Genomic DNA, 12,752 nt, shown 5'->3' with positions numbered 1-12,752 from the left:
CCTGCTGAATCCCACCACTGTTTATGAGTCTACCAATGAAAACAGTATTACACATTTAGTTTCTGTGTTTCTGAGAAACACTACTGACCCAGTCACCATAAGCTCTTGCTTCTGAAAAGTTCTGGCTATGTTCAACCTACACATCTTTACTCAAAGTCCTAGTCTGTTCAATGGAACTTGTTTCCAAAGATGCAGGCTACAATTTCAGCCTTGGCTTTTAAATATATGATCTTTCATGTGCAAGGAGAACTAAAAAAGGCTTCGGCATATAAGCAGATACAGTTCTGGAATACATGCAGGTTTTGAGACTGACAAGTTTGAATTATGATGATATAAAGGTTCTGGCTTGGACCCAGGGAAAATTCCCAAATGGATCCAGGGGAGATTCTCCTTCCCACTAAAGCCCCAAATGCTCCCAATATAATTGACAGGATCAGCATGAGGGGAGTGTCAGAGTTCTACAGCAGGAGGGAATCAGTGAAAATTGCACTCCATTACAATTCCATTGGATCCAAATCCGTAATTAGTTGCAAACCAATAATTGTTTTTTGCTAATTGTTTTTACTCGCAAAATACTGAAATTTCAACAAAGGAGATCAATGATTTTCACTGATCTTTTCTTGGTGATTTACTTAATGACTTTATCAGTTATTCTAATATATGAATCCATCCTTATGCTCAGATGAGCCCAAAGAAAACTCTTACCTGTAATCTAAACCAATCGAGTCTCATTCCTCTGAAGTCAAATACCTCCCCGTCTTCAACTGCATAATGGAGGAAAATGAAATACAGAACTACAGTAAGCTGCCTTTATGTAGTCACCAAAGCAAACACTTCATACTACTGAATAAAATTTGAATGGAAACAAGTTGCCTGAATATGCACTCAAAAGGTAGGAACATCAAGAACTCAAGACAGGCCAGGTAAGGGGTTCCTTGCTAGAATTGAACTTATTATATTTGTAGCTCTCTAAAGGGAATCCACAGACACTTCCCGGAAAGGCTTGTGAAGGACAATCTCTGCCCATGTCACATTAACCCCCAGCACTCACTAGTGCAGTTAAGATCAGAATTTGAAGGGAAGAAACAAGACAATTCCTGCAAAAATGAAGGAATACAAGTTGCATCCTTTCAAAACAGATACTGCCCTGAACAAAATTCGTGTATTTTAACCTAAAAGTGTGACAGTTCAGTTCCTACCAAGTGTCCCAGTCTTTACTGGATCAGAACAAATGTAGAAAAACAATAGGACTGTCACATTAGAATAGCCCTGCTGGATCAGACTAGTGATCTATCATGTCCAGTCTCCTCCTTCACAGTGGCTCGCCAATTGCCCTGGAAAGTTACCCATCAGAAGGCCCTGATATGGCCTTATAGTCAAATCAATTTTTTTAAAGTTTGAGTTCAGTGGCAGCTTTAAGACCAACAAAGTTTTGTTCTTGATATAAGCTTCTGTGTGCATGCACACTTCTTCAGATATACACTGGATCTGTGCACGCACATAAAAGCTTATACCAAGACTAAAAGTTTGTAGGTCTTCAGACCAACACAGGCACCTACCTGAACCAAATCAAATATATAGAAAAATATAGCTGTTCTGAGATTGACTGCCTCTGAATATGGAGGTTCCCTCCACTAACCATGACATCAAGGAGAGAGCACATATGCACGCACGCACGCACGCACGCACACGCTTCAATTTGATAAACCGATCGACTCCGAAGGGCTCAGAGCAGTGTACAGGTCAATAAACAACAAAATATAGAGGAACATCGAATAACATCATTAAAATACATAAAACCAATAAAAACAGTAGCAGCGATACAACCCACCCACAATTCGGTGGATGGAGTCCGGTCCTAACCCCAGGAGGGGACAGGCAGATTGCCGAAAAGACAGATGGTACATAGGGCATCAGGAAGGGGCAGTAACTCAGCGGCCAGCCCCCAAGCCTGGTGGAACAGCCCAGTTTTCTAAGGACCTGCGCAACTCCCCAAGGTCCCACAGGGCCCTAACAACGGGAGAAAGAGTGTTCCACCAGGCAGGGGCCAGGGTCGTAAAAGCCCTGGCCCTGGCAGAGGCCAGCCGCATCATACAGGGGCAGGGGACCACCAACAAATTCGCCTCCACTGAACAGAGGGATCGAGTCGGGACATATGGGGTAAGGTGGTCTTCCATTCTGATGAGGTATACCGTCATGAGCCAGAGGGTTGGGCTTCAGCTAAGTGTTGTGGGAGGAGGAAGAGTGCAGAGAGGAAGAAAAACTGGTTCTGGTTGTGGACTGGAGATTACGTGAGTTCCCTGAACCACATTCCCTCCCAATTATTATTCATTCATTTAAAAGTCAGTAAGGCTGAAAGTGTTACATTTGGTGTAGCCCCAAGTATACAGTAAAAATAAATACACACATGAGTTACCTTGCTTCACACTTAAGGAAGTCATGGTGTTCACAAAAGAGGACATGATGATAGACTCATCTTCAGGACACACAGAAAGATTCTAAAAGTTAAAACCAGAATATATTTTATGACATAGTAATAATTTCATTTTCTACCAAAGCATCAGTAAGCATCAACAGCTAAAGCAGAGAATGCATCAATCAGGGGTGTAGCTGCCAGGGGACAAGGTGGGGCATCTTGCCCCAGGCATGGGCGTGGCAAGGGCGCAGTTCCCCCTCGCTACTGCCCTGGCATCAATGCCTGTGTGCCCAGCAGGAGATTTCCAGCAAGATTCTCTGCTAGTCCAATCGCTTCCTCAATGTGAGTAACAGTGAGCGTGCAGAATGGCAAGAAGCTAGAGGTATACATGTACAAGAAAGTCATGGCAAGCATCTGTGGGATGTATAGGTTATGTGCAAGAGCAGGCTGAGTGAGGGGCCAAGAAAAAAAGCAGCTGTACACAGAGGCCCCTTCCACACATGCAGAATAATGCACTTTCAATCCACTTTCAATGCACTTTGCAGCTGGATGTTACTGTGCAAAATAGCAAAATCCACTTGCAAATAATTGTGAAAGTAGATTGAAAGTACATTATTCTGCATGTGCAGAAGGGGTCAGAGTGCTTACTTCTAACATGACTACTTACAGAATTTTACAGTTTCACTTGGAGAATTTAAATGTAGAAATTTATCTTCTAAGGAGATGGCTTATTAGTAATGTTCCATGGTCTCAACACTGATTTTACTTAATCCACCAAGCTGTTGTTGTTAATATATTTTCATTCAAGTGCAACAGTAAATACGCAACTAGTTTTGAAGTTCTAAGGTATGCAACTGTATCCTATTCACTGGATTCATTTTGCTGTTAATCAAATCAGTTCATAGAGGTGGCTGTTCTCCATCTTTCCCTAGCAAGCTATCTGACCTGTAAATATACTGGTGGTGATTGGGGGTCCTTCTTGAATAATATGAGGTGTGAATCAAAGTGCTGTAGAAAAAGGGCAGGCTGATATGAAAGACTCATGGTATAGAAGGGACATTTCTGCCCTACTAGTTGTTTTATGGATTTTACAAAGCATATCAAAGGTCAAAGGTATGGGGGGAAAGAAAAAGTAACCATCTTTTAAATAGCTGATTTCTCTTAGTATATTTCTCTAATTACAGTGTTCTTTACATTTAAGGGAAGTATTAAATGTAAAAAAGATACTTAGAAGCACTTTTTATCTCTGCAGAATGATTATACTGCAGAAAGATTAATCATTTATTAGACTTTCCATAAAAAATAAGGTATGAGCCCCATCTACTGGCTGCTGAAAGGATATCACTCATTGCAATTACTATAACAGTAACTATATCTCCATTAGACTAGTAATAAAATTAGTAGGGGATCCCCATATTTCTTTAACACTAATATATTCATAGTTAATCTTGGGGCAATCCAGTATTATGAACTCTACCTCATCCTCCTTAAAAAACCAAGGATACAGGACTTTTTAAAAGTTTTTAATATTTCCCTATTACGCTGAAAATCAACATGAAATGCATATTAGATTTTTACGACAAAAAACACACCACTCACCTGCACAAGTTCATTTAAGACAACAGCATCAAAGCCTGAAAGGTACTGCACGTAATACCTTTGCATAACCGGGCCATACTTTCGTACATGTGCTCTGAGCTCTTCCATGTAGAAAATCAGCTCTGCTATGTGCCTTTAGAACAAAAAAGAAATGTTGGCCGAAAGCAAAGAAAAATCCCCAATAAGCACCTAGAACTAATTAAAGTTAGCTTTCTTGTTCCACTGATATCCTTTCTCCCACTTGGTTTCGTGATTCACTTGTTAGTATCAATATTATTTCCTGCCCCTCCCCCATTTTTAGAAGTTTTTGTCTTATCACTTTGTGCATTGTGGGCCAAAGAGAAAGATAAACATCTTTAAAAGAGGAATCCACTAAAGAAATCAGCCATGATGTCAGACACTACTTAACTGAGCACTCATGCTGCTATCTTGCTTTTGTACAGAAAAGCAGAACATCACATGCAGGCAAATCACTCATCTTAATTCTTGAATCAGAATGAATGCCACATTACCCCCGCCTGTGCATTTGCCAAAGATGCAATGACATGTGGCTATTGAGGGTTTTCTGGGCTGTGTGGCCATGGTCTGGTAGTTTTTGCTCCTAAGGCTTCGCCCGCATCTATGGCTGCTACCGTAAAAGGCACGTCATGGTAAGATGTGTGGGAGAGAAAGTGCTAGCCATAGATGCAGGCGAAACATTAGGAGCAAAAACTACCAGACCACAGCCATACACCTGAAAAACCCACAATAGTCAGTTGACCTTGGCAGTAAAAGAATTCAACAATACACTGCAAATACCTTTAAAAACAAATTGACATAACACCGAATTTAACGTGCAAAATTAAGGCCTTCCATTTTCTTGCAGTTGCACAAGAAGGAAACATTCCTTTTATCTAAGGATGAAAGATCTAGGCAATCATAGCGAAGTGCCCAGGCAAAACCCTTCACGTATCACCCCCAAAACCAATCAAAGCAATCCCAGCTGTGGCATACCATCAGCAGAGACCAGAAGCAGCACACAGCAGCTAGGGGTTTGGTGTTCAGTATGATGCAAGCAATGTGAGACATTTACGTACTTATCTATAAAATCATCTGCACTCTTCTTCGGCATATTGTCTGCATGTCGAAGAAGCCAAATAATTTCATCTCGAGCAAAGGATAACGCCATAAATACAAAAAGTGCCTGGAGGAAAAAAGAAGAACATGCATTTACATGTTTCTTCTCCATCCATATATTGTATGGATACAGAAAATGCAACTGAGTCCCACTCTATAAACAGAGTATGTTCACAACCCAAAATTAATTTTCGGAGGAGAAAGTGCCAAATGAGCTATTCTTCAGTTTATGGTACAGGTAAACTGTACTCACCTTGGGCCCCAACAACCCTGGCTGATCCGACAGGACAGTAGCAAGTTCTTTCAGTGCAGACCGTAAAAATTTGCGCCTTTCTCTGTGCATTGAACCACTGTTTCGAGAATAAAAATACTGTGATTACTCAACAATGATCCAAAACCACAATTCAAGCAGTACTGAGGACTATAAGTAGCCTGTACTGGATGAGGCAAAATACAAGCATGGATCCCAGGGGCGTACCTAGGCAAACTGGCGCCCGGGGACAAAACCTGAGTTTGGTGCCCCCCCCCCCGGCCCGGCGTATGGGCGGCCACCCTCCCCCACCATGAACAAACAATGATTTTTTGCACCAGCTCACAAAACACCTCCCACTCCCAGCAAAACATACATGGCTCTCTCCCCACCAACTCTTTTCCTAATTTCCTAATCACAACAACCCTATGAGGTAGGTTGTTAGCCTGAGAAACAACTCCAAGCCAGTGCAAGTGGGTATTAAGCAAGTAAATCTCTCACAAATCACCCCCAGCAAAACATTTACCAAACAAATGTCAGCATCATCTCTCACAAAATACCTCCAGTGGAATCCACCCCCAAACACCATCACTTTCAATGGTGTTTAAACTAGGGAGCTCAGATTCTTCTTTTAAATCCACCTTAAAATGAGAATCTGGGGTCCCCGGTTAAAACAAAATTGAAAGTGATGCTGTTTGGGGGTGGATTCTCCCCCACCCTGAAACAGCATCACTTTTGAGGGTTGGAGATTCAGATGAAACAAATAGCAGATTCAGATGGAATCTGGGCAAATTTGGGCACATTCGGACAAAAATTGTCCGATTACGTCCTGCCCAAATATGAACAAATGTGAATGCAAGGTATTTGGGTTGGGGGGGGGGGGGTTATTTTTGGTGTTTTTTCAACCTGCAGGGAGCGCATTTTTAAAACTAGCAGCACCATGATTTCAGAGCATCATCCAGAGACTGCCCTGATGATACCACCCAAGTTTGGTGATGTTTGGTTCAGGGGCAGCAAAGTTATGGAAACCCAAATGGAATGCCCCCATCCCCATTGTTTTCAATAGGAGCTAACAGGAGATGGGGGCTACCCATTTGAGGGACCATAACTTTGGTCCCCCTGAACATAACTTCACCAAACTTGGGTGGAATCATATGAATAGTTAACAGATGATACCCTGAAAATTTGGTGGAACTAGCTTTAAAAATATACCCCTTCCAGGCACCCCAAGAAATTTGCCCAAGATTCTTTGTTTTGCAGTGACTTTGCTCCATTGTAGCTAATGAGGAATTTCTGAGGCAGGATGCACATTTTTGAAGATAGAGGTGCCAGACTTTCAAGGTGGCTCCAAGAGGCCCTGAGTAATAGCATCCAAGCTTGGTGAGCTTTGCTTCTGGAGTGGGGGGGGGGAGTTGAGAGAATTCTGAGAGAACTCAGCCCACAGGCTTTCATATGCAGGAGCGGGGAAACAAAATAAGCCTTTTGGGGGCCCATAAAATTGAACCCCCAGAAGCAAAGGTCTCCAAACCTGGATGCTATTACCAGGAGGCCCTCCTGGAGCCACCCTGAAAGTCTGGTGCCTCTATCTTCAAAAATGTGCAGCCTGCCTACACACTCAGAAATTCCCCATTGGCTACAATGGAGCAAAGTCACTGCAAAACAAAGAATCTTGGGCAAATTTCTTGGGGTGCCTGGAAGGGGTGTATTTTTAAAGCTAGTGCCACCAAATTTTCAGGGTATCATCTGTTAACTATTCTTATGATTCCACCCATGTTTGGTGAAGTTATGTTCAGGGGGACCAAAGTTATGGTCCCTCAAATGGGTAGCCCCCATCTCCTGTTAGCTCCCATTGAAAACAATGGGGATGGGGGCATTCCATTTGGGTTTCCATAACTTTGCTGCCCCTGAACCAAACATCACCAAACTCGGGTGGTATCATCAGGACAGCCTCTGGATGGTTCCCTGAAAATTTCGTGCTGCTAGCCTTAAAATTGCGCCCCCTGCAGGCCAGAACGTGAAAAAACACTTAAAACATTTAAAAACACAAAACGACCCTAAAATGTTGGCGCGCCCCCCCCCCACGTGACCAAATTGGGGGGCGCCCGGGGACATAGGGTACCCCCTGTCCCTAGGCAGGAACGCCACTGATGGATCCTAATGGCGATTTCATCTCATGGAAATCCTCTCCCATTAACCAAATGGATTTCTGCCCACTCATTCTCCCTCTGCAGGGTTTCAATCCCTCACAATATTTCTGAGAATCCCATCCGAGGGGAGCAGCATTTCAGGGGAATCAGTGCGCTGCAGCAAGAGGAAGAGTGTTTCATCCAGCTAATGGATTCGTCTTCCTTTAGTGGGTTGGAACCCAAGCAGTGTGTATAGAGATTGTAATTCACTCGCTTCGGCTTTTAAGATCCAGGATTAATGCACTTATAAATCCTTACTGCTTTTACACCACTAGCAGAATGCTCAACAAATACTCCAGTGCCTGCAAAGTCAAATTCAACAGTCTTACAGGCCAACTTTGTCTCTAAGCTTTATAGGCAAAATCTTGGATGTACAAAGCTGAAGAGGGCCGTGGCAAAACATGGGATTCCTTCTAAAAGGAATCATGACATTATATTGTCGAAAGCTTTCATGGCCGGAATCACTATGGTGTTGTGGGTTTTCTGGGTTGTATGGTTGTGTTCCAGTAGCATTTTCTCCTGACCTTTCGCCTGCATCTGTGGCTGGCATCTTCAGAGGATCTGTAGCAGAGAATCTGGAGCCTGCATCTCTGGATCTGGAGCAGGCCAGAACGAGCTGGATGTAGCCTGCATCTGTGGCTGGCATCTTCAGAGGATTTGAAGATGCCATCCCACAGATACAGGTGAAACGTCAGGAGAAAATGCTACTGGAACACGGCCATACAACCCGGAAAACCCACAACACCCTAATCATGACATTGCTTTCCATCTTTCGAAACACAAATAACATACTAATAATACCCAAGACCAGAATCAATCATGTAGGGTAGCTTAGAATGGGATTCAGGGTATAATGCACAGAACCACAATAGGGTCCATGGTGCAAAAACACAGAGCTAGGCAGATCAGAAGAAGGAATGGATGAATGTGGAGCTGCCAGTTTCTCACACCCAATCTGCAGCCCATCCCTCCAATGTAGAGTAAAAAGAGTGCACGAAAAAGCAGTAGGGCAAAGAAAAAATGGCAAATTCCCCTGCACACATATGAAAACCAGTGGCTTCGGCTTACAAAATGGGATCACTGTGTCCAAGCTAGAGCTTTCAACATGATCTAATAAATTATAAGTTTCAGTCGTACAATGCGCAGTATTCAATAGGCACACTTACGCATGGGATACAGCAGCTTCTTTGCACTCCCTTATGTCATTAATACGTTTGTTATACCTGCAAGTGTAAATAAAACACACAAATGGGCGGGTAAAACACTTATCTTCTATTTCTCTGCAGATTCATGAGAACAGGAACAGTTTCTTGAACACCATTAGAGATCCAGGCCCTTGATGATCACTTAGGGTCAAATAGCCTTTGAGGTCTTCAAAATGAAGAATTTTGGTTCCATGTAGTCATAAAAGAGCAACTCAAGTTTTTGGTCGCCAAGGCTCCTTCCACACAGGCAGAATAATGCACTTTCAAACTGCTTTCAGTGCTCTTTGAAGCTGTGCGGAATAGCAAAATCCACTTGCAAACAGTTGTGAAAGTGGTTTAAAAATGCATTATTCAGCGTGTGCGGAAGGGGCCCAAGAGAGGAATTCTGAAGAAGCTTTATCACACTGTGTTCCACCTCCTGATATCAGTACACTCTTCACCAGTACTTTATACTCACCCAGTGAGCTTTGGACTATGTTTTTTTTTAAACAGCAGACTCCATGTTTACTATGTAGCATGTGTAGGTTGAGGGACTGACATTTGAAAAACACAAGTCCCAGGTCTTATGGGCACACATTTATAGCAACCAACATCTCTTTACAGTTCAGCTACTTCTAAAGCATGAAGTCAAATGGTAATTGTAAGCCGCTTTGAGACTCCTTAAGTTGGAGAAAAGCAGAGTATAAAAACCTATTCTTCTTCAGCTTGAATTTATTCCCATCTTTGCTGTTCATTCTAATATTTTAAAAACAATTTAGCAGACATGGACAGAACTGGAAGATGCATACAGAAAAAAGTGTTCCGTGGAAACAGGAATCGCTGGAAGTCTTTGCAGAACCCTTTCCCGGTGTTTAAAGACCACGGAGCAGGGATCCCCAATGCTTTTGAGCCTGAAGGCACATTTGGAATTCTGACAAGGCATGGTGGGTGCAGCAATAAAATGGTCGCCACAAAATGGCTGCCGTGGGAGGCAGAGCCAGCCACAAAATGACTGCCACAGTTTAACTACTGTAACACAATGCAGATCCTTGTGCTATGGTGGCAGCTGTTGCCAAAGCACGCATCCCCGGAGGTCAGCGCTCGTTGGCATGTATTAGCTCTAGAATTACCACAGTTATCCAAGGAAGGTCTGATAAATTGTTGCCAAAGCAACATTTTTTTAAAAATCTGCAAAGACAATTAAATCTCCAATAATCTATCAGAATCTCTGCTCACAGCAAAGATAGAGACTGACATTTCTACTAGCAGTAATAGTCAGAAACCATCTCTAGTTTACATATTCTCAGTCCTCTCTGCAGGCATGGCAGAGGCAGGGTGGCCCTGGATCAGCTATACTATGGGAGTGGCATCCCCCCATCCCTAGTCGCAGAATGGGGGCAGCTTTACATACATTTGTATTCACATTTCAGCTACGTCCCCCCCCTTTAAAAGTCCCTCAAAGTTTTGTTTAAATGTCTTGTATTTCAGTAAATGTGGTAATTATATTGATAGAACTGAATATGTATCGTACTATGCAAAAGAGGAGTGCTGTATCTATCTTAAAATACATCCAAATTAATATTCAAACTAAAAAAACTATCAAAACACACAAAGATTGAACCAGGCTTCTGCGGGAAGGTACAAACACAAAGCTAACTAGAATTAAGAGAGCAGCCTCAGAAGCAGTGAACCTCTTTTTCATTCACTGGTCCCCTTTATTCATGTGGTGATGCCCCCTTAGACCCAGTTTCACCATGCTGACCAACTGTTGACAACCCTGGGAAAAACATGTGCCAGGTGCTATGTGATACGCTGGCTTAAACTGAGGCTCAGGATTTGATCTTAGGAGGGTCCCAGGTTTCATTTTTAAACAGTTTTAACAACGGACTGAAATGCATCTACATAAAAGCAGGCAATTGATTTCATGCTTTAGAGGTAAGTTGCAGGGTGTACATGATCCTACTGGTACCTCTCAAGTTATTTACTCTGTATTGGAGATTGAGACAGGCTTGTTTTCATTATTTCAACAATCTCATCACATCATGCAACGCTTCAAGCTGAGGTCCACCTTTTTGAGCCTGTGGGCACCTTTGGAATTCTGCCACAATATGGTGGGAGCAACCTCAAAATGGCTGCCACAGGAAGCTGAACCAACCACAAAATGGCAGCCACAGGAGGCAAAGCCAGCCACAAAATGGCAGGGAGTGAGGTTATGCATATCTCTAATGGTAAATCTTCACCATGACAGTCAGAGGCTGTTTACTAAGATGGATTTTTAAAATGAACATTTCATTTGAAAGTATTTTTGCATACACATGGCTTACCGCCAACTATGATGTGAAAAGCCTTGTGCTGTGGTGGCAGCTGCTGCGAAAGCCATTTTTTAAAAAATCTGCACAGCCAATCAGATCTCCAATAACCAGTGAGAAGCTCTGCTCTGCACAACCTCCAGCTGCTCCTTCCCACTGTCTAGAACTACTAGGTGGGCACCAGGAAAGGCATCTGTGGGTACCACGGTGCCCACAGAAACCACACTGGGGACCCCAGCTTAAAGAACGAGAGACTAATACAATCAAATCTGTTATAGTAAACACTGTACCCTCTTATGTTTACAAACAGGTCTTCTGCAGCTTTGTGAATGTGAAAAACCTCGTCTCGGAACAGGGCTAGGCAAGAGCTGCTTTGAAGGGCAAGCTTCCAAAGAGTCAAAGCCGTCGCGTCGCTATTCAGGATCCCGTGGCACAAAATAAATCCAACTTTGAAGAGAGAGGGGGAAAACTCACAAAATGAAGCCAAGCGATGATTTAAAAATTTTTTTTTACGAACAAACATTAAAACAAAGCAATGTTTTCTACCAATATACTGTCATGATTTCAAGACAAACAAAAATACATTATAATAATTTTACCTCAGCCAACATGTGAAACTAGTCTTAACCAGTGCTTTTTCTGTTTGGTTTTTTTTTAAGTGCCAATATGGCTGCACCATTTATTTATTTAAAACATTAGCTAACTCAAGGTGGCTGACAGTATAAATACAACAATTGTAAAAACACCATAAAATGATATTTTAAAAATCAATTAGAAAAACATATAAAAGGTTACAATTTGAATGTGGGACTTGGGAGAGCCCACCACAAAGGTATCCATTTTCTGTACTGGTAAGTACCACCAGAAAACAGAACAAAACCTGGTAAACGGAACACATCTGGACGCAGGCACCTTTTTTGTTATTTTTTTTTAAAGAGGATTCAATGGCAAATCCACCTGATAAACAATCCATTCATATGATGGCTTTTGGATCTAATACAGAATTTAGCAAAATTATGTTCTGAAGGATGTACCAATAAGTTCTCTAACTGGCCGTTCAGCAAGATACAAAAGGCATGACCTAGTCCAAATCAAGCATTTTCAAGTCCCAATTATCTCAGTGATGAAAATTTATGCACACACTTAACTCTCCTACCAAAACATCAACTTTGTCTGGATCGTAATTCTCAAGAACTGGAAAATGAGAACTGATGCAGACATATCGCCTGCTCTTTTAACAGGGCAAAGGATCAGATCACATTATTTCTCTCTCAGCCTATAAATTCCACCTTCCTCTCTTTTGCTGGGCTTAATCAAGTTTAGTAATTATTTGTCTACAATGTTAATGATGGATGTTAATAACCTGGCTTTGAAACCTGTTAGGTTTTAAGCTGATACTGGATTAATGGCAAGCCCTAAATAGCACTAGCTCTGGCCAACCATGATGCTGATGCAACCATTAAATATGGATTCAGGACAATCAAAGAAACTTGCTAATGAGGGTAAGGGAACTATGGGACTGACTAACGATCCCTTTCCTTTAACCACGATTCCATCTGTATGGACTCTCAAAGAGTGTAAGATGCCACAAGAGCACAAATAGATTTAACTTACAAATGATCCATTTTTCCATTGTATCCAGAGAGAGGTATTCACATGGCATCTGTTTGGAAAAACAAGTTGACATAATAA

At 42.2% G+C, this 12,752-nt stretch overlaps 1 protein-coding gene across 7 annotated transcripts in view; it reads right to left on the bottom strand.

The window, feature by feature from the left end:
- NCKAP1 (NCK associated protein 1) overlaps nt 1–12,752 on the bottom strand; it is a 73,594-nt gene that overhangs the window by 20,812 nt on the left and 40,030 nt on the right. For 4 of the 7 annotated variants that reach the window (XM_048485945.1, XM_048485946.1, XM_048485949.1 and 1 more), the window contains 8 exons: nt 12,675–12,723; nt 11,351–11,507; nt 8,734–8,790; nt 5,385–5,481; nt 5,092–5,198; nt 4,016–4,148; nt 2,408–2,498; nt 706–764 (listed from right to left, as the gene is read on the bottom strand). In XM_048485945.1, the coding sequence (XP_048341902.1) occupies nt 706–764; nt 2,408–2,498; nt 4,016–4,148; nt 5,092–5,198; nt 5,385–5,481; nt 8,734–8,790; nt 11,351–11,507; nt 12,675–12,723 (750 nt within the window). The remainder of the gene's footprint in view (nt 1–705; nt 765–2,407; nt 2,499–4,015; nt 4,149–5,091; nt 5,199–5,384; nt 5,482–8,733; nt 8,791–11,350; nt 11,508–12,674; nt 12,724–12,752) is intronic. The other 3 variants (XM_048485947.1, XM_048485951.1, XM_048485952.1) reach the window with 1 other exon arrangement.

The sequence above is a fragment of the Sphaerodactylus townsendi genome, linkage group LG02, assembly GCF_021028975.2.
Source record: "Sphaerodactylus townsendi isolate TG3544 linkage group LG02, MPM_Stown_v2.3, whole genome shotgun sequence".
In the NCBI taxonomy this organism is placed as follows: domain Eukaryota; kingdom Metazoa; phylum Chordata; class Lepidosauria; order Squamata; family Sphaerodactylidae; genus Sphaerodactylus; species Sphaerodactylus townsendi.
Note: the sequence above shows the minus strand (reverse complement) of the source record. Positions and strands in the feature narration are given on the sequence as shown.